Source organism: Silurus aristotelis (genome assembly GCF_946808225.1).
Source record: "Silurus aristotelis genome assembly, chromosome: 8".
In the NCBI taxonomy this organism is placed as follows: domain Eukaryota; kingdom Metazoa; phylum Chordata; class Actinopteri; order Siluriformes; family Siluridae; genus Silurus; species Silurus aristotelis.
The window spans coordinates 12,609,184-12,632,906 of NC_139581.1; the positions used below are offsets into that span (position 1 = coordinate 12,609,184).

Consider the following 23,723-nt stretch of genomic DNA (forward strand, 5'->3'; position numbering starts at 1 on the left):
GATTAAAAAAAAAAAAATATTGAAATCATTCTCACAGTTGGATCATGAAACTGTCCCAAGGTTGAAGTGAACTTTTTAAAAACATGACCGGCACATCACATAAACACTGTTGCTGAATGTACTAACAAAAAAAACACAAAAAAAACTGCAGGTGCTGTAGATCATCTGAGAAGTGGATGAAGATCAACCTTCTGTCTGTTTCTGGTAAATATCTAAAAGTCTTTGCACAGGTGCCTTCAAAAAAATCTTTATTATCTATAATAATAACTGCAAGGAAGCTGCACAACACCCAAGCATATAGATAATACACTGTATGGACAAAAGTAATGGTTAATTTATTTAGCGATATATGGTTCTTTCCCAATTCTTTCCCAAACTGTCGGCACAAAGGTGGAGGCACACAATTGTATCTAGCATTAAATTTTCCCTTAACTTGAACTAGGAGACTCAAAGCTGTGCATAAAGCAGCACCATGAAGATATGGTTTACATCAGAGGTGACCAGACTTTTCTTTTATGAAGGGGCCAAAAATAAATATTATAAAGCAAAACCAAATATTATATTTAAAACAAAGTTACAATGGTAGCTCTCATTTATAGTTTATTATTTAAAAATAAATATATAAAAAAACTTCTCTGTAATATGATTAACTAATGCAGTTTTATTTTCAAAGTTCCAGTTTCTAGTGAAACATACAGTACAATGAGAAACATTGTATTGGTTTATTGTATTGTATTTATTGAATAGAGTTCAACACATAATACAGATATTCATTGCAGGACATGAAGTTTTTCCAAATGGTGAAAAAGTGAAAACTCCTTTAAAGCTCTAATCTCATCCCCATTAAACACGTTTGATATTAATTGGAACACTGACTGCAACCCAGGCCTCCTCACCGTACATCAGCACGTGACTGTATTAACACCTTTCTGGCTGAATGCCCACAAATCTCCACAAGCTCACCCAAAATCTAGTGGACCATCTTCCTAGAAGAGTGGAGGTCATTATCACAGCACATTGTGACTAAATGTGGAATAGGAGTTTCAGAAAGCACATACGAATCTTACAGTCTCTATGAGTCCATAAAATGTATCACTTTGAATTGCTTACCAAGCATGAAAACTATCAATATATCTGTTTCTGTTCTGGTAAGAGATTTTACTGTTATATTTTGTTAAGAAATATATTTTGGATCGTAATGTGATTTTTGATTTTTCGCTATTTAATGGAAATATTGTAGAAAATGTAACTTCAAAAATAAAAGCAAATTCTCATGACTCATTAATATGTATTTGTTTATTTTGCTTATTTGGCTATAACTATATTTATGATTATGTTTATAGAGGTATAGCCTTCTTTAATCTATTATTAAACATTGCATATCGGAAGAAAGAATAAATAGAAAAGGTAATTGTTCTTCAGTCCTCTTTATTTGATCACATGAGTATAAACATGCATTTCTTTCTTATACAGCTTACAACAGACTTACACAGACTAAAGATTAACAAAAAAGTGGGTTAAAGATTAGCAAAAATATATATTTTGTGAATGTGATTTTACATAGTAAGCAGTAAACTTGTCTCAGCAATGTTGAACCTGGGGCTCATTTGTGAACTGGAAATCTAACAAACTAATTATCAGATCAGGAATTCAACATGGGAGCCAATGGATACATGGCCTTAATTTTAAAGGATCACAATAATTATTGCAAGGGTCTAAACATGGACAGGGGATCAGAGAAATAAAATAAAAATTAATCTGTAGCATAAAGCAAAAAGCTACTGAACGTGTTGAAATGGCTGTTGTCATCACACAGGTAGCAGCCAGAAGGAAGGATCACATCCAACTTGTCCCCTGTCTGCATTTGCATTGCCATTACAATTGTGGCACTGTCCTCCTGGTCCTGTGTGTTATATTCACTGAGTGCTGCAATCACGCGACCATTTTTACGCATGCGAGCACAGGCAGCCAAGAGGGCGCCAGGGGCACCTGCATCACTGTACACTGTAAGAGCCAGTGCATAGACCCCTGAGCGTGGCACTGTAAAGATGCCTGTACTAGTATTGTAGCCATCGCCTAAGTTAATGAATATAGACTGGTACTTCACTACAGTGTCATCTCGGCTGGAAGTAAGGCATCGACGAGTATCAGTCAGTGCCACTGAAAAGGCACTGCGGCTGGCTGAGAAAAGAGAGAAAATCAGGATCAACACTCAAAGGACAATCATTTGCAAGTGTTGAATAGCTAGCCAAGGTTTTTCAAGCGAAAGCAGGATAACTTACAGCGCACATTATTCAGAGCAGATTCAGCTCTATCCAGGCCCTTGCGCATCTCATTCAGGCTCATGTTGAAGAAATTCTCCATTCTTATCATCTGCTTTTGCATCAGGCAACAGCCACAGCTCTCAGAATCCGTGAGGCAAACTGCAGATAGAAAGCAATGATCCACTTTAAATTAACCACCTTTTAGTGCATCTAAAAAAATACCACAAAAAGGTTCCCCAAGGTTACTTTAATTTCTGTTAAAAAGTGATTAACCACTCTCTGACACCCATGCTCTTTTTTTTTCTTTCATTTATTTATTTATGTTTTTATTTTTACCATTGTCATTGCCAGGATCAGGCTGATTTGCATCTCCTGGGCCATTCCAAGAGTACGGAGAACTGCTTGCAAGAGAATATCCAATAAGGCAGAAGAACACAAGACCTGAATTAGGAAAGAAAATACAGTAAAATAAGTTAATTTAGAGAATTGGGCTCTGCCGACTTCCATACCAAAATCCAGTCAATTGTTTTTTTACAACATATACATCTAAAGCCAGACATTACCTGATAATGACTTCTTAGAGCTTTATTTGAAGCTTGAATTTGTTTAAGATACCAATTTCTGCAATTAAGTTAGTCTTACCTCTCATTTTGCTGTGTGATCAGTGACGATGTCTGCCCACTTGTTGCGGAGTTTTAGCTATAAAGGTTTGTCTGGCTCCACCTCTTGATTTCTCTAGGTGAGGAGAGAACCTGCCTGTCTTTGTCCCTATGATAAGCAATATGTAGGACTTGCATTATCTGACATCTGAAGCACATTGTAGTATATTGAGTTACTCCCACACACCATGAACTAGTGCACAATTACTGTACAGGACAGCATCTACTGGGAGCAGAGCAGTTGATCTGATGATAACCACAATGCACTAAAGATATGCTGTAACTCAGAAGGCCATTTGAGATTGCTTGCTTTTTTTCAGTGAAAAAAATAGCTGCCACATTGGAGCATTGTTTTCTCCAGGACACCTCCTTTATGATTTCGAGTCCACTTTCCATCTAAAAAGAATTGAAATAGTAGCAGCACATATTTTAGTTTTTAAGTCTAAGTCAATAGCATTTACGTCTGTGATCTCTTTATTAGTAAATTAACAATTTCCAATGGGAAATCCATTAGTGTCACTGTAATACTTTTAAAACATCTATAAAAACTCTCAAGATTATTTTAAATAATAATAGATATTTGACATTCATTAAAAACTACAGATTTTTCTCGGCATTAAATGTTTTTTCAATATTTAATCTCAGCATTTAGAAACCCAATGCTCAGCTAGCACTTAAACAGTTAATGGCTGCTGTGCGTTCCTATTTATTCAAGTGGAAAAAGTGAAAAGTTTAATGAACTGTGAGAATTGCTCACTTCTGTTATTTTCATTTATCCCTCTGTCACACTGAGCTTCTAATTTAAGCTTTGCTTTATTTAAATCTCCATATAAAGCACTGCACATGACAGTAAACAGGACCAGAGTGAACACTACAGAAATAGCATGCAGAGATTTAATTCTGCTAAGTCACTTGTATGGGTGGGGAATTAATTCTGTAGCAATAAAACAAACAGTATCTATGTAACTGTTTTCAAAAACTTTACCTCATGTTAATACGTTTAAAAAAAACTAGATTTTTACATGCTGATATTGATTAAAATGTTTTAATTCATATAATAGCTCACATTTGTCACAATAAGATGAGTGATCGTTATTAAATGTTCTGATATATTTACCAGTAATCCAAACTCTGCAAAAGGACATAACACAATTTTGTTAATGTTCAACATAGAGGTAATAGATGTAATATGGTTAAATAATGTGTATAATGTGGATACATTTTGTAAGTTTGACCTTATTACCAAGTAAGGGGATTTTATGTCATAATTCTACCATCAGAGAATTAACCATTAAAAAATCCCTATTCATGTTCACAGGCACTTTAAACATTTTATATATTCTTGAACAGTTCTACATGCTTCAAACAAAGAACACTGAAAAGCAGACGAAAACCCAAGTAGATAGAAATATGGAATGTAATGAAATTAGATATTAATATAATATGAACATTTATATACAATATTCTTGTTTTTTTTTAATGTGAATAATTATTAGGCGATTCTTTTATGTAGAAAATTTTTAAACCCAGAAATGTAATAGTGCATTAGTGAAGTGCTTCTTATTTTTTATTTATTTAATACAAATCAATCCAACACACAAATTCATCAGTTTTACTTCCTATACAAACACATTTCAGTTAAAGCAAACAGTGAATAGTTGCAAACAGTAATTAGTTCCAGTCACATCGACATGTAGGATCTGTGATAAATCGCACTGAAACTAGAAAGAATTTTCCAATTTTTCCTTCGTCACCCAGCCGTTGTTACTTACAAAATATTACACCAGCACCAACCCCTGTATTTGATAAACTGTGAGGTGATCACAGCAGGACTGCTCTGTTCCTGAGATTCTAACATAATGGATGTCTCATTAATTTGTATGTTTGCAGCAGCACCTAGTGGTGAATCTATTCATTTTTCTGACATAAAAATCACAGGTTTCTGTACTTTAAAATTTAATTGGAAAACAAAGAGACACAAACACTGCAGCATCAGTCCAATAGGTCCACATATAAAGACCTTCATCGATTAGCCCAGTTGGCAAATGGTAATGGTAGCGCCCACACCAGACCAGAAGCGAAAACCAGGGTAGAGAGCTCCAGTAAATTCAGTTTCGACACAGCAGATTTGGTAGGCCTGGCTGTGAGAGATCCTGTAAAATGCCAGCACACCTGCCTGCTGATCCAAATAGACTCCGATGCGCCGGGCTTTAGGAGCAGCTAGCACAGTTTCCTTTCCTGCATGCCACAAGGAGAAGGCTGTGCCTGACCAGTATAGGCTCCACGAGTGCTCATTATGGCCGAATCTGGAGCCATCACCCTCCGTGGAGCGCCCGATGCCTTTATAGGTTACACCAATAGTGATCTGCAGAGACAAATGTGCTGCATTAACACTGATAGTGTTTAATCACCTATTTAGAAAAACTAATTTTATTTATATTTGGTAGAATTAACCCCCAGAGAAGCCAAGCAGATAAGTCTCTCACACACACAAAAACACACAAAAATTTTGATATATTTATTGGATTTTTATCAAGGATCAAGTTGGATTAGTAAAATATTGGTCAATAGTTTTTAGTAAATATGCAAATGTACCTTCTGGCCTGTCCATTCCACCTCCCAATAATAAGGACTTCCAGCCAAAGGCTCCTGACACATGACCTGCCTCCAGTACACAAAGCGTTCAGTGTGCTCTGGGTAATTCTGTTTTTCTGCACGGAGAGTGGCCTTTCGATCTCCATCAGACAAGCGGATGTGACGATAAGCACTGTTGCGGTCCAGTGTGGGCTCAAAGTGAACTAAGTGGAAATAGTGGTTGTTTAATGACACTGCTGTATATTAATATTTAACTACCGGTACTTAAACAATGTTGTCTAGAATCTCTTCTATTGTCGACAATGTTTAAAAGAAAAAACTAACACAGTGAAAAGATCAGTTGTAATTTCCAGAAGATCTACAGTGTATGAGCAGGATAAAAAAGGTCCCTTCCAATACAATATATACTAAATTATTAACCAATACATTTTATTTAAAAAAAAAATATATATATATATATATAAATATAATTAAAAAAGAAAACATAAGGAAACTTACATTTTAGCATTTCTTCCCTTGATTTGGGTGCTGGATTTTCCTCACTTTGGGAATTTTTGTTAGTTTCTGCAAACAAGAAAGCCATCACATTTATAACGTTCTTTTTCCCAGATTAGTATTATACTTGTACTGCTGTGTATATATTTTTATACATACCCGAATTTGCAGAGGACGCTGCAGGATGCTGAACTGTTGTGGTTTTGGGTTTACTGGCATTGTTGCTAGATGTCACTGCAGGAGCTAAAGAGAAAGCAGGACTACTTGCATTACAAATCTCATGCAACATTATTTTAGTGAACTGTTCTGTATTTAACCTACATTAATTGAAGAATTAAACAGTTCCATATGGAGAAAAACTTACTGCTTACCAGTATTTTGTGACACATCCTGCAAATGATTGGAATTAGAGCATTGCTCTGATGCTTGAGTATTGTGTTCTGTTGCTGTTGTTTCATCATTCACTACATAAAAATGATAAATAAAAAATATATTGTGGTAGATAAGATTTAATAGAGAAATATCAAGCTCCTATAATTTCTTATAAGTATGCTTGTTCAAAGCTAAAAGTTGATATGCTAAGATCCTAGGTACAATTCTAGATATTTAGTAGTTGAGTGAAAATGAAGACTAAAATATGTTAAACACTTTATGCCACTTAAGATAGACATATCAACCTATTCAAGAGTAAGCCTTTCCTTTGTATTTTTTTATTACACAAAAGCATTCTAGCTCTGCAAGGATGAATTATGCCAAATTACTTTGCCAGTCTTTGTTTATTCCTTTTTTACCCAAAAACCTACAGACTGGCACACTCAGCTTTATAAACACATTAGTCAATACATTGTATAATGTGGCTTTCAAAAATGACATGCTGTATTGTTCATGCTCTCACCAACTCTGAAGATCCTGACCAAGCTTCCTTTACAGAAGTCATGAAGCCCTTCGCTGAAAGCTTCAAGTGCTGATCTGAATCCAGACTCTACTGACACTGGGGGTAAAACCAGCTGTGCACTTTCAAACGCATCCACATCACATGTGGTGTCAAGTGTCTGAAATAGGTAGGCAACAAAAAAATAAACAATGCAAATATAAATGTATATGTAAAATACAAAAATACCATTTGTGATGGTTTAATGGTAACCCCTTAACATATTTTTATTTGGCTGATTTACAACTAAGCATCTAAGGGAGAAAGGCCTTAATTAACAGATTTGACCTCATGATCTTCTGATAAGTAACCCAATGCCTAAACCACTAAGTTACCTTTGGCCCCATAATTCTGATGATCAATAATCAGATCTTTAGGAGACATGCACTATATATTTACATAAAAAATACCAATGCATATTAGCAGGCTGATCATACCTTTAGGAATTGAATAGAGTCCTGAGAGTTATTTAGTCTGTTAAGCTCATCATCTTGCTTGTATAATCGGCTGATCTCCTCCTGTAGTCTATAGCGGTGACTCTCTAAATGGTTATAGCAGGTCATCTCATGAGCTTGAAGGAGTTCTGCTACTTGTGATCTCATCAACTCCACACTCTTCATTACTTGACCAAAAATCTCCAGATTCTCCATCTGCAGCCCATGAATGGCAGTCTAACAAAAAAACATAGCGACAAGAGTTGGTTGTACAGCAAAAAATTGATCAGATGTACCATTCACAGTCTATTTTGGAAAATGTATTATTATTAATCAACTAATGGGTTTATAGCAAAGACGATATAATGACACTTATGCAGACTGTATCGCCTACATTTTTAAAAGAGGCTGAATGTATAAGTAAAATAGTTTCATGATGTGGGGGGGCTGATTGTAATGTAACAAATAAAAAGGCCACTACTTAGCTTAAAGGGAAAATGTTCAAAAACTAAAAAAGAAAACAAAAAAATAAATAAAAAAAAAAAAAAAACCTAAAAAAAAAAAAAAAAAAAAACCAAACAAACACACACACACAAGAAAAAGGTAGGTAGGTTTTTCAAGATTAGTCTTACCTTTTTAGTTTGAAAAATCTCTGGTAACGTCTGGATGATCCTCTCTCTTTCTTGAATGCTTATTTGTATACTTGTCTTCCTTTTTGACAGCTGTTGCTGCTCCCAGGGACAAGAACAAATCAATAAATAATCTGGGTCCACTTTTTATGACACTATTAAAAATGACTATCTTTAAAAATGTGGGTTGAACAAACTAGTAAAAAAAAAATTAACAACAAACAATTTGAAAGTAGAACACAGGCTGTAATCAATTACCTCCTTTTCTTCATCTGGATTTACCACTCGATGTCCCTTATGTTCTACAAAGCAACATTCATCACACACAATCTCTTTATCATCACAGCAATAGAGCTCCAAGACCTGTTTGTGTAATGGACACAGATTGGGTAAAGTAGAAGGAAGCTGAGGATATAATCCCCCCTGCTCTGTTGTTTGTTCATTAGGTCCTTCATCAAACGTTGCAGTTCCTGGCTGGAGAGAAGTGTTCTCTGCCACAACAGCACATGGAGTTAAAGAAGAACCTGCAGGTGAGGGCTTGTCTTGTACTCCTACTCTCAGTTTCTTCATGGCTTCCATCAGCATGTTGTTTCTTCCCAGAGAAGGCCTGGGATTGAACACCTGTCTACACTGAGGACAAGAGTGTTGGCCCTTTGCCAATACTTTATCCCAGTGCTTCTGGATGCACTGAAGGCAGTAGGTGTGACCACAAGGAAGTGTAGCTGGGTCAAACAGTATTTCCAAACACACAGGGCATGAAAAGTCTTCTGGAGGGCAGCCGGATGCAGCCATGGTGGGAAAGTAAAGCTGAGGTCCCTGTAGAATATGAAACAATTCACCTCTCATAACAACAAGACTTATATCTTAAACCTACACTGGGTGGAGTCGATTACTGGTATAACAAGTATTTTTTCCATCTATGTCGTGGGTGTGTGTTGCATAAGGACATGAACAGTTTCAGGTGGTTTAATGATGCAGGCTGAGAGGAATTTGAAAATGAGGCTTGACTGGTTTTACAATTACTATGTTCCTTACAGTGCATACTAATGAAGAAACATTGCTCTATAAGAATCAGCACTGTTTAGAATGAGGTAAAGGTTTCAGTGGGGAAAGTCCTGAATGCAGAATAAAAGTTAATTACATCAACCTGTCTATAATTAAAACAGAAATACTCTTTTGTTAGTGATATAAGTGGGGAAAAATAACTATATGTCCAGGCGTTAACACCAGAAGCCGTCATCATGGAAATCATTTCATGACATGTTTGACTTAACAATAGATAAACATATAGGTGGTCACCTTCCCTTAGCTGAACCTGTCAATTATCATCAGAACAAGGTGCAGTCCATCGTCTGGCACCTACAGCTAAAACTCTTTGAGAAGTGTGTGAACTTTAATAGGTTTTGGAAGCCCAAAATAAAAAAAAAGGTTAATGCGAGATCTGAACTCGCAATTGCGAGAAAAAGCCCAAAATTGTGAAATAGAAAGTCAGGCTTGTGAGAAAAGTCAGAATTACGAGAAAATAGATATATAATTTTTTTTTGTTTTTAAAAACGAAACGAGAGAAATGAAAAGAAAAGTATAATAGTAATTGACCCGTGTAGAGGAATATAGACGGAACTGGCAGCCCGCAGCACACCGGAAAAGCCTGTGTATTTATGTTCAAGGTGAGTGATTTGAGGAAAACATCTGAATTACCCTGTTTAGTTTGAGTACTGGGTTGATTATAATATTCACCAGTTTGGGTAGAAATATGTAAAGAAAAAAAAATATTTTTAAATCTTGGTAAAAGAGACTTTTCGCCATGATGCCATGAGGTAACGGAGTCATGCTAATGCTAGTAAGAGCTCGGACTGTGTAATGTTACCGGGTTAGAGGGATGAATACCATTCCGCTAAAAAAATTATGCTTTTATATTTACGTGAATTAAGTTAGATCGTGTGTGGCCTGAGAGGTTGACACAGACCTGGTGTGAATCTATTTGCAGATTAATGGTAAAAAATGTCTTGTTGAGGTCCGCCATTACTGGTGAATATCCATTAAGTAACACTTTAACACATTTAATTCATTAATTAACACTTCATTCACATACACACGCTTCCTCACGTGTACCTGTCTGTACCAGAAATCAACCTCACCAGATTTCATTTATTAAAAAGACTCAGTCAAACTACAGACCTATACAGCTGATGCTTTTTAAATGTCATAAAATAAATTCATTGGGAATATAATAAGACAAATAGATTGTTAGTTGAGAAGAAAACTGCAGCAGCAAAGCCTACATTTGTCTGTAGCACATATAGATGAGTCTTTATCCAGGTTGTTTTTCTGCACTGTTACCCTTTTCCTTTGAACGTCTGAATTAATATTTCACATAATTTCAATCAGGTAGACAGACGAAAAAACAGATGGTTTTCAAATATGTACTCTTGATGCACCTGATCCTCATAGCACAGATTCCTGGTTTTGGACTTCCCCCTACAGTATGTCCTAGATATTCGTTTTACACAACTGAATAAAGGCTGGTGATCAGACAGTAAGTAGAACCAGACATAAATGTCCTACTCCTTAATCGGGGTGAAACTTGTGCCTTATATGTGTTCTAGTTAAGCGTTCATGTTTTAACATTTAACACATTGATCAGACTTAAGAGTATTGGCCAACATCTACTGCACCTGTATAGTAGAGAAGAATACTGTATAGAAGAGTATAGAAGAATACTGCAGGTGCATTTAGAATTTTGTGGGAAGTGGAAAATCTTTTGATCTCAAACCAACGTCTATGGGATTTTATTTGTAATAAAAAAAGATCAACATGTATAATTTCTTCTGTTAAAGATGGGACAGTTGTTCAAGGGAAGAATTACCAACATAGGTTTGTTCAGGTTTGTTGAATATGTAGGTTCATGAATATACAAACTACATCATCCCACAAAAGTGAGTACAACTCTCACATTTCAGCAACCATTTTAGTACAAAATCTGATTCCAAAAAAGTTGGGACATTGTACAAATTGTGAATAAAAACAGAATGCAATGATGTGTAAGTTTCAAATTTCAATATTTTAATCAGAATACAACATATTACATATCAAATGTTTAAACTGAGAAAATGTATTATTTTAAGGAAAAAATAAGTTGATTTTAAATTTCATGGCATCAACACATCTCAAAAAAGTTTGGACAAGGCCATGAATGGCACTGTGTGGCATCCCCTCTTCTTTTTATACCAGTCTGCAAAAGTCTGGGGACTTAGGAGACAAGTTGCTCAAGTTTAGGAATAGAAATGTTGTCCCATTATTGTCTATTACAGGCTTCTAGTTGTTGTCTTAGTTCTTCTTTGTTGCATCTTCCTTTTTATGATGTGCCAAATATTTTCTATGGGTGAAAGATCTGGACTGCAGGCTGGCCATTTCAGTACCCAGATACTACTTTTACGCAGCCATGATGTTGTTATGGAATGAGTTATTGATATGTGGTCTGGCATTGTCATGTTGGAAATTGCAAGGTCTTCCCTGAAAGAGATGACGTCTGGATGAATGCATATGTTGTTCTAGAGCTTGGATATACCTTTCAGCATTGATGGTGCCTTTCCAGATGTGTAAGCTGCCCATGCCACACACACTCATGCAACCCCATACCATCAGAGATGCAGGCTTCTGAACTGAGCACTGATAACAACTTGGGTTGTCCTTGTCCTCTTTAGTCCGGATGACATGGTGTCCCAGTTTTCCAAAAAGAACTTCAAATTTTGATTCGTCTGACCACAGAACAGTTTTCCACTTTGCCACAGTCCATTTAAAATGAGCCTTGGCCCAGAGAAAACGCCTGCGCTTCTGGATCATGTTTAGATATGGCTTCTTTTTTGACCTATCGAGTTTTATCTAGGCAACAGCGAATGGCACGGTGGATTGTGTTCACTGACAATGTTTTCTGGAAGTATTCCTAAGCCCATGTTGTGATTTCCATTACAGTAGCATTCCTGTATGTGATTCAGTGCTGTCCAAGGGCCCGAAGATCATGGGATCATTTAGACATTAATGGCTGTATGTTGTTATTTTTAGAGGACAGTAAATCTGTACTGCATACAGGCAACATATTGACTACTATAAAATATATCCAAGTTTCATTTCTATAGTGTGTCCCTTAAAGAAGATATTCTAAAATGGTTGCTGAAATGTGCGGGGTGTTCTCATTTCTGTGAGATACTTTATATAAAAACCTCTATGAAAGTATAAAATGACCAAAGTTCCATATTACTGTGGCATTAAAAAATAAAATCAATTAATGCTTTTTCTCCTAATGCAACTGTAAAATTTCTATACTTGCACAAGATCATTGTTTTTTTTTTATTTTTTATTATTATATATTTTTTTTATCTCCTCATACTTCCCTAGTTAGTGTGAAGTCAACTGGTTTTCCATTCTTGCATCAGTACAGGGAAATATGTTGTAATTGCATTAGTGGTAAAAAAATATATATAGATTTGGCCTTATTTAACTCATTCTGTTTTTTTGTATTTAACAGGATGTTCAGGAGTGCTAAGTATTTGGTTTCAGCATGTGTACGGGGGAACCATAGATCACTGTTTAGGACGTTCAGCAAGTCCATGAAGAATGTTGGAGAGAGATTGTGCAATGGTTTCCTCTCCCAACCAATTTGCATAGTCAACAGTGTAAAAGGAGCACAGAGAAAACATCTTCATATATCTGAGCCAAAGAACAGTAAATATGTTTCAGAAAAAGCTCTTAGAAAACCCTTATCCTGGCTTGTTAGCATTTCTGGAGACAATACTACAAACTTCCTATCGGTGTGTAAAATAAATGTCTCCATACCGAACTGCTACAGTACCACTATTTCAGATCATTTCATCCTCTGGGACTGTGTTCCTAACAAATGCCTACTACCTGAAAATCATACAAGCAATCACAGTTGTCCTAGGTATAAGTGGAGAACAAATCTAAATAGCAACAGTAAAAGTCAGAAGATCTACCATAAAACAAGGAACGCGTCTTTCACCAAGTCATATGAGTTAATTAAGGGGCTCGGGACGTTCTATCAAGAGCGACGGCATGATATTGGACCTCTAAAATCTCAAGTTTGTGGTTTGCACAGGAGAGTCCCTCAGCAGGCTGCTTTTGAAGATTGTCTATCAACCAAGAATGAGGAACGCTGCAGAGTCTACCTGCAGTCCAACATTGCACTGTATGAGAAGCAGAGAGGAAAGAGATGGGCAGCTGTGCTTGTTTCTCTGTGTACAGTAGGGGAAGAGCCTGCCTTGCTTTTTACTCTTAGATCCAGCAAACTGAGGGGAAAACACAAAGGTGATGTCAGGTATGTTGAACTTGTTTGCACGGCACATTCATTGCATAAAATACACAATGGATTGAAATGAAAAATCTAATCGATCTAATTTATTTCAAAGTATTCAGATATCGGTAGACAATATTTTTATACCAATAATAGCATACAGAATTTCTGGATAGGAATTATCCTTTCTTTCTTTCTTTCTTTTTTTTTTTTTTACTTCAAGCATATTTTCTGCCATATGCCAAGTTAATGCTAATGGATATGTAAAGCAACCTAGGTGTTATTCAGATGAAAAACACTTTCTATTTTTGTGTAGTTTTGCAGGGGGGAAGCAAGACCCCTCTGACAAAAACATTGTGGAAACAGCACTGCGGGAAGCCAGGGAAGAACTGGGCATTAACGTGACTGAAAACGAAGTGTGGGGTCTTCTGAAGCCACTGAATGATCTGGTGAGTTTAAAATACTGGGGGATCAAACCCTAATCATCTGTAACATGCTTTACTTTCTTAAGGTTTTGTTTTTGTGTGTTTTTTTTCTTTTGTTTTTTAGACAGACATTACAGTTTTGTTATTTAATGCAGAATAAAACTATTAAGAGAAACTAGTTAAATCACTAGTTAAACTTCAAATAGTCTTAAATGATCTGTCTGGTAAACATGATTCAGCACTATAGTGTAAATAAGCCTGTTAATCCATAGACATTCAAATGTATTACTTTCTAAAATTACAACACTTCTGTTACACAGATTTAGTGTGAACACATGATCATACTCCCACTTTAATCAAAACACTTTTTTTTGGTGTTGCTACTTTATTAATGAGACAAATCTTGTAGAAAGTAGCAAATATACTGATTTGTGTTGATTTGTGTTGAAGGCTGTGCAAAGGTTTAAGGAAAGCACGTATTGCCATTTATTATACCCTTGGCATGCAGTCCAGAACTTTTTTTATTTCCCTGCAACACTATTAGACATCTATAAATTGTCAATGAATATCTGAGTGAATTATTCTTTGTACAGTGGAACAGGGTTATCTCGCCCTCGGTTACCTCGACAATCCTATTAAGTCGACGTTTTTGAAGTGAAGCCGCCAAATTCTCGCTTTGTCTTAGCATTTTTTATCGGTTATGTCGATATTTTTATGTCGCCGAACCCTGATATCTCGAGCACAAGGGGGGAAAATTTGCCATTTAACGTCGGTTATCTCGGTGCAGCCGCAGAAGAACTCGCGGAAGTGGCGGAAAAATGAAGCCTTATAGCTGCTACAGGTGTTGTATTGTATACTGGTGAATCTCTGCTGTTAGTTAGTGCACATATGCCTTTTGTTGTTAAATGTTATGCGATGAACCGGAGGCGAGGCCGCGCTTGGCGGCGCGGAACGTGGGATGAGCAAAAGCATAGAATGAACACCGGCAGGATCAGAGAGGGGAATCCGCGGTGCGCTTTGGGAAGAAAAGCGCAGCCGTTGAGAGAGTGCCGGTGGGAAGACACGTACCGGGATACACATGAGCGATAACAACGACCGCCGTGAACCAACATATACCAACAATAACGGACAGTGAGAGTGTGGAAGTTTAAATAGGAGCTGGTGATGATGATAAACGAGCACCATATGTGCGGGATTAAAGCCGGGAGCTTCAGAGAAAGCGGCCGAGAAAACACCTGACACGCTGAAGGGGGCCGAAGGGGGCGTGGCAGGTGGATTCCTGACAGATAAACATGTACTGTATGTATTTTTATAGCATGCCTTCATCAAACAAATCGCGGCAACGCTGTTGTGTAAAAAAAAAACCTTCAAAAACACGTGCATGCACATTTTCATTTATTAACGCACATTCATTTATTCATTTTCTCCCGCTTATCCGTAATGCGCACATCATGTACATAAAGAAATTTCAAGCACGTTAATATATTGCCGCCATATTGATTTTCGTTTATCTCGATCATCGGTTACCTCGATGCTTTTTGGCGACCCCCTAGGACATCGACATAACCGGGTTCCACTGTACTTGGACAGTAGCTATAAAGATATTCGTATATGATTTGAAGTTTAAAGGGAGGGAGCTAGTGATTAGGCCATTCACTATTTTGGGAAATTAAAATCAGTCTCAGATGGATACAGATTCAGTAATATAATTGATTTGCTTTTTGCTTCTACTGATAGCTTAAATTGTAAAAAAAAAAAAAAAAACACTTGTCATGATTCAGCACTTTCCACTATTTTAAAATAGTTTGCTTTCTATAACAAAGTTTTAAATAGTTTTCAACCAGCATTTAATAGTCATCCTCTTCTGTTACCTTTTCAGTCAGGAATGATGATTGCTCCTGTGTTAGCTAACCTTGGGCCACTAGAGACTCTAACACTTCGCCCCAACCCGTGTGAGGTAACCTTCTTCTTCTTCTTCTTCTTCTTTCGGCTGCTCCCATTAAGGGTCGCCACAGCGGATCATCCGTCTCCATACCACCCTGTCCTTTACATCTGCCAGTAGTTAAAATATTTATAAAATAGTAAAAATAGTTAAAATATTTTCTTCTGAAATGATGATTGTTTGGTCTCACTTGTCTTATTCTGTGTCCCAAAGGTGGAAGAGATCTTCACCGTGACCGTTGCCCATCTATGCAAACCTCAGAATCGAGGCTATACACATTTTCGCGCTGGTAATCGATATGGATACACTCTTCCTGTGTTCCACAGTGAAAAGTATAGAATCTGGGGCCTGACTGCAATAGCTTTGGACCAAACACTCAAACTCATCATGCCGGTGTAGCAGCTGTACAGCCCTCAGAACAATGTTGAAGGTTTATCTGCAATATCAAATCACAAATTGTAGTTTAATACAAACTTTGCAGTTTTTGGTGCTGAGGTAACCTTAATTTAAAACTGAGCTGGTTAAGTTGATTTTATTGATTTTTCAAGTGCATTGAATAATGTATAAAGATCTGCAAAGATTTGCAGTTGATTAAATTTGCTGCTTTGCAAAATATCAGTGTAGAAAAAGAATTGTTTGAATGCTATCAAGACAAAGCTTTACCAGATGTTACAGATTCTATGTGTAGGCCCTTTTATACCCGATCAGCCATGACATTGAAACAGTTGACAGGTAATGTGCATATGACTGTAAGATCATCATCAGTGGTACCTGTCAAGGGGAGGGATATATATAGGACAGCAAGTTAACAATCAGTTCTCAAAGCTAATTGTTTAAAAGAATGAAACATTGTTTGAGGACCTGAGGAAAGCCCAAATTTATGTTGGAGGCAAGAATGCAAGAATTGTTTAGGAAAATGAAAAAGGATCCAAAGTTTTGCCTTCAAACTCCCCAGAGCACAATCTGAACGAGCATATATTAAATATGTTAACAAGACAAACTTGACAAACAAGTCTGATCAATGGAGACCCCATCTTGCAGGACTTAAAGGAACAGCTGCTAATATTTTGGTGCCAGAACCACAGCACACCTTCAGCGGTCTTGTGGAGTCCATGCCTTGATGGGTCAGAGCTGCTTTGGTGGCATGAGGGAAATCTATACTATGATATTAGAAAAGTGGTTTTATTTTTATGACTGATCAGAGGAAACGTTATATATTTCTAATGGATTATCCTTTTATATATATGCTTACTGGTACAGCAGACTGAAATAAGTTTGTTGAGCGGTAACATTTCCAAAAAAAAATTACTGACATTAAATTGCTGTCATGTAAATCTTTTTAGTTTATGCACTGAACAGATACAAGGTCATTGGTGTAACAAAATATGAAATGGTATAATGTATATTTTAGAGCACCTTCACAAAAGTAAACTTGAATTATCCCAATAAAGACTTTTACAAAACTAATGCCTAGTCATGTTTTGAAATGTGTCCGTGTAAGCAGTGTGGTATCCTCTGGCACAGAGCACTGCGTGAGGTCGAGCGAGTCAGGCAGCAGGTGACAGTTAAAGGGCCAGCTGAGGCTGAAGAGCTCTAGCTCATGAGCACACTGCTGCTCTGCTGCAGAACACACAGAGCTGCATGGCTGCAGCACACCACCATGCACATTGCACTGTGGCACAAACAGAGCACACACGAGCTGCCGCAGGGGCTTGAAACAGTCTAACTCGGTCAGCACCTAGCCAAAATACAGAAAGTGAAAATTTGAAAAGATATACAAGAATTAATTAAACGTTACAAGTTGGATTATGGTTTTTACATACATTGTACTGACGAAGAACAAAAGCAGCCTCTGTCTGATCAGAAATGGAAAGCCATATGTTGGGGAAGGATGTGAGATTGTAGTTCAGACCTTGGCACATCTCCACCTGAATGGGCTCACATGATGAACCTATAGCAGACAGTATTTGGAATTACAAATTAACCATATCTGTCACACTATAATGTTTCAGATCATCAAAGTAATTTAAATATTAGTAAAAGATAACACAAGTGAACACAACATACAGTTTTTAAATGAAGGTTTTTATTATTGAGGGAAAAGCTGATGCGAACTTGGGTTCTGCAGCAGGACAATGATCTAAAAACACACCAGCAAGTCCACTTTTAAAATGGCTGAAGAAAAACAAAATAAAGACTTTGCAGTGACCTAGTCAAAGTCCTGACCTGAATCCTTAAAAAGGCAGTTCATGCCCGAAAACCCTCCAATGTGGCTGAACAATTGGGCAACAATGTGGCTTGTGGCTTACAACAATTGGCTTACAACAATTCCGCATAGATGAGTGACCAAAATTCCTCCACAGCGCTCTTAACAGACTCATTGCTGACACCCAATTTATTGCAAACGCTTGATTGCATTTGTTGCTGCTAAGGGTGGCCCAAGCAGTTATTAGGTTCAGGGGGCAAACACTTTTTCACACAAGGCCATGTGGTTTTGGATTTTGTTTTCCCTCAATATTAAAAACCTTCATCAACCTTCACCTGCACATTAGCACCAGTAACACAGGTAAAACTTCTATCACATACTTAACCAACATATGTTTAGGTCTTGAGTGATCTATGCTGCATTGCATGTACACAGTCCGATCCCCAGTCACCCCTAAAATTGCTGCTTTTTTTAAATATATTATTGGCTGCATCTCAGTAGTGTTTGCATGTTCTTACTGAAAGGGGAATAGGTGGAGTTAATGCAGTCTTGCTCATCTGAACCATCTGTGCAGTCAGTCCAGCCATCACAGAGCCAGTCATGGTGCAGGCATTCTCCTGTGCTGCAGGCAAACTGCTCTGGACTGCAGCTTCCTTAACAGTAAAATTAAACCACAAAAAATGAAATAATATATATTCATAAATGTCTATATTTAATACCTGTGGTAACTGATACTTTAAACATGGTAGTAATCGTTGTTTATCTAGTTTCATAATTATGTGGTGGTACCATATATTTTTATTTATATCTGTTAGCTTGTCATCTGTTTTACCAAGTATGCTATTTACAGTGGTAATTGATAATGTTGTGGCTGCACCAAAGTGACCTATAAGAAAAACTGTCAAGGCTAAGAATATAGTCACAGCCCATATAATACTCACTTTCTGAGAGAGAGATGACCTGATAGGAGGCATAAAAGCCACTGTCAGCCACACCTTTATCAGCCACAAACACCACAGTCATCACCGGCCCAGTGGAGGTAAGGTCAGGAGGGAGATCTGAGCCACAGTATCTATAGCAACCAATAGAACGTGATGCAATTAGTTTATTGAGCAAAATAAACAGAGGTGACTGGTTTGACTGTTACAGCTAGCACTAGAAGAAGAAGAAGAAAAAAAAAAAAAAAACGATTTCTTTAACCCAATGAAAACAAATGAACCATTGATTTCATCTCCATTTAGAATTAACTTTTTCCAACTTGTTAAAATAAGAAGTAGCACAAAATGTGCGATAAAATGATAAAATTAGAGTATTTATTTAATTTTCAGGCACCTGTGTTAGTGCTTGTGCTGGTAAGAATAAACGTGGGTAAAAGGGTAAACAGCAATTTAGAGAAGGCATTCTCACCTGCCTAGGATTTTGCTGTCTCCAGTGTTGCCACTATCATAAACCTCAATGTAGTCAAACTCACAGACATCTCCAGTCTCCAGGCTGAAGTTGTGGAAGCGCAGTTGGATAACGTTGCCTTTCTTTGTGGATATATGCCATGTACACTGCTGTAAAAGTGTAGCAGAGATGGACAGATTAAGCTAATAACCGATTTACACCTGGACATTTCATGTGACATATAATGTGGTTCTTATCTGATCTGATGACCAATTTTAAATACATGCATTTGTAAGCAGGCATTTTGCCTTATATGAAAATTAGACAATTGTAAATTGGAACACCTCTTCTTGTGGGCCTGGTTTTTGCTGTTTTAGAAAAGTAAAATAGATTGTTGTTTTTTTTAAATATGGCATAGACATTCACAATGTGTTTTTATTCACTACAAAGTTTTCCTAATTTCTAACAAATTAAAGTTTATTTCTAAACTGAGAGTTTTTTTTTTAAATAACTGATTATTTTACTGTATTCTTTCGCAGAAAGTTGCACTTGCCTGCTGATGAGGATAAGCCTTTGGATGATTTGGACTGAACAGTGAGCCACTCGGACTCGTCTTTTCACCTCCACAGTCTGTGAAGAAATTAAGAGAGACATAATTCTAATTTCAGCAGAAAGGTCAACAAGCTACACTTCTACTACATAAGGCATTGTACAGTCCTCCATGTATTAAGTAGAGTTACCCTTTACTTACCCTTGTATTTGTGGCTACAGTTTGCCTCATCTGTCTGGTCCTGACAGTTCAGCTGGCTGTCACACACAGACACAGGCAACAGACAACGGCCTCTATCGCACATAAACTCCTCCTTGGAGCAGCTTTCTAACAGCAAACATTTGTACTGAGAATAAATATCTAAAAGCAAATCCTTTTTTACCTTGTTTATACTGTTTTTGTACCACAAACCTCTTTTGGACTGTAGTCACCCTTATATGCAATGATGAATGCTGCTATGTGATTACATGTAATTGATAGTCTGTTTGCTCAGCTTTGAAATAATACACTAAATCCTGATGATGCGTCTACTCTTCTGTGTAGTTGGTATGCACAGTTTTGTGTCTGGTGTGTTGTGTGTATTTATTGTATTATGTTGGTCTTTTGTCTATTGCACACTTGTGTTACACTTATTTAGCACAGGCCCGGGTTCGATCCCCGGTCAGGGAACCAACCCCAGCCATTAGGGTTGCACAAGCCAGTGCACTCTTAGGGCCGGTCCCAAGCCTGGATAAATGGGGAGGGTTGCATTAGGAAGGGCATCCAGCGTAAAAACATGTGCCAAACAAACATACGGATCATGAATGCGGATGATCCACTGTGGCAACCCCTAATGGGAGAAGCAGAAAGAAAGAAAGAAAGAAAGAAAGAAAGAAAGAAAGAAAGAAAGAAAGAAAGAAAGAAAGAAAGAAAGAAAGAAAGAAAGAAAGAAAGAAAGAAAGAAAGAAAGAAAGAAAGAAAGAAAGAAAGAAAGAAAGAAAGAAAGAAAGAAAGAAAGAAAGAAAGAAAGAAAGAAAGAAAGAAAGAAAGAAAGAAAGAAAGAAAGAAAGAAAGAAATGTAGTTCTGTGTACAGCATTCCAGCATTATACTATATGGTATCCTTGGGTTTTTTTCAGTAACATTGACCTCAGAGTTCAGAGAGTACTTCCAATTTATTGTACATTACACTATCAGCATCAAGTACTTACTTTGCCATGAAAGGATAGCCTGATAGTGTGCAATGAAACCATTGCCTCCAATGCTGGTATCGGATCGAAATGAAATCCATACAGTGCTGCTGTTAGTGTTTACAGTGGGTGGAGCCACATTACCACAGAACCTAGGGGGAAAGAGACAATAATGTGACTAACAAAATTATGTTGGTATTTTACAGTTGGGCTTAAACACATTTAAATAATTTTTGAAGACAAACATTGCTGACCTGGTGACTTTAGTGTTATGCTCTCCCACTTCTCTAAGCTCCAGCCAATCAAAAAGGCATGGCTGTGGCCCCTCAATGGCCAAGGAGGAGATGTAGAGCTGGACCAGAAATGGGGACGACACCCTGATCACCCACACACACAGGGAGTCAGGAGGATATGGGCCTGGATAGTTGGGAGAGAAAATAGTTCCCTCTGATTCAGTCAGGACCCCTCCACATTCTGGATAATGAGAGAGATGACAGAATTTTAAATTATCCTGAAAGTGACAAGTCCTTAATTTATAAAAAAGAACCAAAACACTATACACAAAAAACATACTTGTAGATGTGATGGGCTTGTGTTCAGGGTGTTGCATGTCTAAACTGTTTTCAGGAAGAGAAATAGTGGGATTTGGGATAAGACTTTGTTGAACCCTGTCTCCATTCCAGGAGTTTAAAGACAGCACTCTGCTCTCAGCAGTATCTCCATTCAAATCTGTGAAAATGTTAAAAAGAAAAGAAAAATTATATACAAAAACATCTTGGCTGTGACAAATAACTTGGCATCTTTTGTTCATTTAATGAATTGCTTTACTGTGAGTGAATCTACACATTTAAGCTGGTTAGACAACATAAATAGATAGCTACACATACTTTGGAATATAATAAGCAGTTTATTGCAGTGTACAGTGAACACAGTCCAAATCTGTAAGTATTTCATCAACTTAGTCAAATTAATATTGAGCATAACTTTGAATTGAAAAAAGCCTAACAGGTGTGAAGCCAAAGGAAATGCGGTAACATGAAGTCATTAGTAAAATATCTGAGTGATTTGTGTCATTAACACAGTAATGGTATAGAAGCTGCTCACTCACGTAGAAAAACAAGGGCTAGTGTGAGCCCCAGGACAGCCAACAATAAAAGAACAGCTACTGATAACACCAGTGCCCCCCAGCTACACCACTGTCTCTTCACACACACCGCACACAGACCAAACACACTGCCACCCCCTGCAAAACCACAGTCGGGAAAGTAGGCAAGTGAAAACAGTGAGAAGGGTTTATTACTATAATCTGTATCAGGAGCGTCAGAGCAGAAAAATAGAAAATATACATAATCAAGAAATCCTTAAAATCACAATTGGACAATATCATTGCATTTAATATTTGAAATTAATTCTTAAATGTATAAATAAATTCATTGTAAAGTGAAAACATCTGATAAATGTGCACAGTTTTATGTAATTTCTGCTAACTAACCTCATTGTATCAATACTGAAGCAAGATAATCCAAACAACTCAATTTTGCTATATAAGAAATCCTATTATATTTTTTCTTCAGAAAATAATTTGGTAGTGATCTTAACTTCATTTCATGTTGTGACCTAAACACCAGCTCCCTTTTAGACAAATTAGATATATGTAAGTATTTATATGGACAATATAATTATATGGATTCAAATAAATTGTTTTATTTTTACTGCAAAAATATTTAAATGGTTTAACTTTCAAAAATAATTTAAGGTTTAAGGTTAGACTATGGTGCAAGAAAACATTACACCCTTCATTGTGTTAAATATTCACTGTACATGGAACGACATGAATTAATGTTGAGAAATGTTTTATCTATGAAAAAAATAATAAAAACCTAGCAATTATAATTTTTCACAATTCAAAAGAAAAATATGGGTTGGGCATCATATAAAAGCTTTCTTACGAGTTATAGGGCTGTTTATGGGTTCTGAAGATATGGCAACCTTAAATACTTCTTTGACTTCATCATGCTCATTATCAGGCTCAAATGCTGGATTGCAAAATACATTCTGGGAAGGTAAAAAGTCAAAGATCATTGTGGTCACTGTTTATATTTCTGAGAATTGGGAAGTTGCTCCAATTTATTTAATATAGAAAACTTTTAAGGTTTTTTCTTACCTTATCCAAATCTGGGTCATGGATGGAAGGTTCATTTGTGAATGGGTCTGCCATTTTTTCATTCCAACAAAACTTTTTCTTAGTGCTTTTAATCATAAAATAAAACAGGCATGGGAAAGCAAGATTTAAGCAGAGCTGATATATCAGAGTAGATGCTATAGGTTTTCATGCACAGCAGTGTAGTTTTGTCGTAGCTGATTACTCACCATTCTAAAGTTGCTGCATTTCTAGTACGGGTGAGAACCCAGCATCCTCCTTGAATTTTTTACAAAGCCAAGTCAGCTGAGAGGACTGAGCAGACCATTAACAGTGAGGGGATTTAGGGTAATTTGGTCTTAAATTCCTACTTATTAATCTAATCTTTGTAACACACACAAGGTATATCGCTGGTCTTTAATAGTACTTGCTTGAGTTTTTCTTTATGGTATTCTCAGTTCCTGACTGAATAAAATATCATGTATGACATATTTTAAACAAAAAAGCACAGTATCACAAATGGGGAAGAGGTATTTTTTGTAAAATTTAAGTTATATTGTATGATTTTAGTTCTTTTAGTTTATATTTATTA

General features: G+C 36.8%; 4 protein-coding genes across 10 annotated transcripts; 1 reads left to right on the plus strand and 3 right to left on the minus strand.

Annotated features, from left to right (window-relative positions):
• Window positions 1-1,429: 1,429 nt before the first annotated feature.
• cbln20 (cerebellin 20) lies at window positions 1,430-3,832 on the minus strand. The gene is made up of 4 exons (XM_083548475.1): window positions 2,907-3,832; window positions 2,601-2,705; window positions 2,283-2,423; window positions 1,430-2,181 (listed from the first exon to the last, which is right to left on the minus strand). The coding sequence occupies exons 1-4, from the start codon at window positions 2,911-2,913 to the stop codon at window positions 1,754-1,756; spliced, it is 681 nt and encodes a 226-aa protein (XP_083404601.1). The 5' UTR covers window positions 2,914-3,832; the 3' UTR covers window positions 1,430-1,753.
• A 122-nt stretch (window positions 3,833-3,954) lies between these two features.
• On the minus strand, window positions 3,955-9,106 carry ftr86 (finTRIM family, member 86). The gene is made up of 9 exons (XM_083548402.1): window positions 8,266-9,106; window positions 8,011-8,106; window positions 7,382-7,615; window positions 6,909-7,065; window positions 6,385-6,477; window positions 6,173-6,256; window positions 6,017-6,082; window positions 5,519-5,721; window positions 3,955-5,288 (listed from the first exon to the last, which is right to left on the minus strand). The coding sequence occupies exons 1-9, from the start codon at window positions 8,851-8,853 to the stop codon at window positions 4,953-4,955; spliced, it is 1,857 nt and encodes a 618-aa protein (XP_083404528.1). The 5' UTR covers window positions 8,854-9,106; the 3' UTR covers window positions 3,955-4,952.
• On the plus strand, window positions 8,400-17,145 carry nudt8 (nudix hydrolase 8). 6 transcript variants are annotated; one of them, XM_083548430.1, is made up of 6 exons: window positions 9,551-9,674; window positions 10,396-10,543; window positions 12,533-13,339; window positions 13,632-13,764; window positions 15,620-15,697; window positions 15,896-17,145. In XM_083548430.1, exons 3-6 carry the CDS (start codon window positions 12,534-12,536, stop codon window positions 16,079-16,081), a joined length of 1,203 nt encoding a protein of 400 aa, XP_083404556.1. In that variant the 5' UTR covers window positions 9,551-9,674; window positions 10,396-10,543; window position 12,533; the 3' UTR covers window positions 16,082-17,145. The 6 variants fall into 6 exon arrangements, with proteins under 6 accessions (XP_083404557.1, XP_083404555.1, XP_083404556.1 ...); XM_083548432.1 differs by lacking the exon at window positions 9,551-9,674 and adding an exon at window positions 9,677-10,035; XM_083548433.1 differs by lacking the exon at window positions 9,551-9,674 and adding an exon at window positions 9,677-9,824.
• Window positions 16,180-23,649, minus strand: mfrp (membrane frizzled-related protein). 2 transcript variants are annotated; one of them, XM_083548400.1, is made up of 13 exons: window positions 23,156-23,649; window positions 22,941-23,046; window positions 22,100-22,234; window positions 21,565-21,720; window positions 21,246-21,465; window positions 21,013-21,143; window positions 20,026-20,151; window positions 19,828-19,904; window positions 19,296-19,444; window positions 18,830-18,960; window positions 18,407-18,541; window positions 17,506-17,633; window positions 16,180-17,420 (listed from the first exon to the last, which is right to left on the minus strand). In XM_083548400.1, the coding sequence occupies exons 1-13, from the start codon at window positions 23,249-23,251 to the stop codon at window positions 17,157-17,159; spliced, it is 1,854 nt and encodes a 617-aa protein (XP_083404526.1). In that variant the 5' UTR covers window positions 23,252-23,649; the 3' UTR covers window positions 16,180-17,156. The 2 variants fall into 2 exon arrangements, with proteins under 2 accessions (XP_083404526.1, XP_083404527.1); XM_083548401.1 differs by lacking the exon at window positions 22,100-22,234.
• Between the last annotated feature and the right edge of the window lie 74 nt (window positions 23,650-23,723).

What these genes read in the sequence shown, in the direction of transcription:
- cbln20 (XM_083548475.1), bottom strand. An exon ending in TGATCCTGGCAATGACAATG is followed by an intron (nt 2,424 to 2,600) that starts GTAAAAATAAAA and finishes TTCTATCTGCAG; the next exon opens with TTTGCCTCACGGATTCTGAG. An exon ending in TGCTCTGAATAATGTGCGCT is followed by an intron (nt 2,182 to 2,282) that starts GTAAGTTATCCT and finishes CTCTTTTCTCAG; the next exon opens with CCAGCCGCAGTGCCTTTTCA.
- ftr86 (XM_083548402.1), bottom strand. Translation starts at nt 8,853, where the DNA reads ATGAGAGGTGAATTGTTTCATATTCTACAGGGACCTCAGCTTTACTTT. An exon ending in AGATTTTTCAAACTAAAAAG is followed by an intron (nt 7,616 to 8,010) that starts GTAAGACTAATC and finishes TTTTTTTGTTAG; the next exon opens with ACTGCCATTCATGGGCTGCA. An exon ending in AGCGTCCTCTGCAAATTCGG is followed by an intron (nt 6,083 to 6,172) that starts GTATGTATAAAA and finishes TCTTGTTTGCAG; the next exon opens with AAACTAACAAAAATTCCCAA.
- nudt8 (XM_083548428.1), top strand. An exon ending in AAACACAAAGGTGATGTCAG is followed by an intron (nt 13,340 to 13,631) that starts GTATGTTGAACT and finishes ATTTTTGTGTAG; the next exon opens with TTTTGCAGGGGGGAAGCAAG. An exon ending in TTCGCCCCAACCCGTGTGAG is followed by an intron (nt 15,698 to 15,895) that starts GTAACCTTCTTC and finishes TGTGTCCCAAAG; the next exon opens with GTGGAAGAGATCTTCACCGT.
- mfrp (XM_083548400.1), bottom strand. Translation starts at nt 23,251, where the DNA reads ATGATTAAAAGCACTAAGAAAAAGTTTTGTTGGAATGAAAAAATGGCA. An exon ending in CAAGCCCATCACATCTACAA is followed by an intron (nt 21,466 to 21,564) that starts GTATGTTTTTTG and finishes CTCATTATCCAG; the next exon opens with AATGTGGAGGGGTCCTGACT. An exon ending in AGGCTTATCCTCATCAGCAG is followed by an intron (nt 19,445 to 19,827) that starts GCAAGTGCAACT and finishes ACACTTTTACAG; the next exon opens with CAGTGTACATGGCATATATC.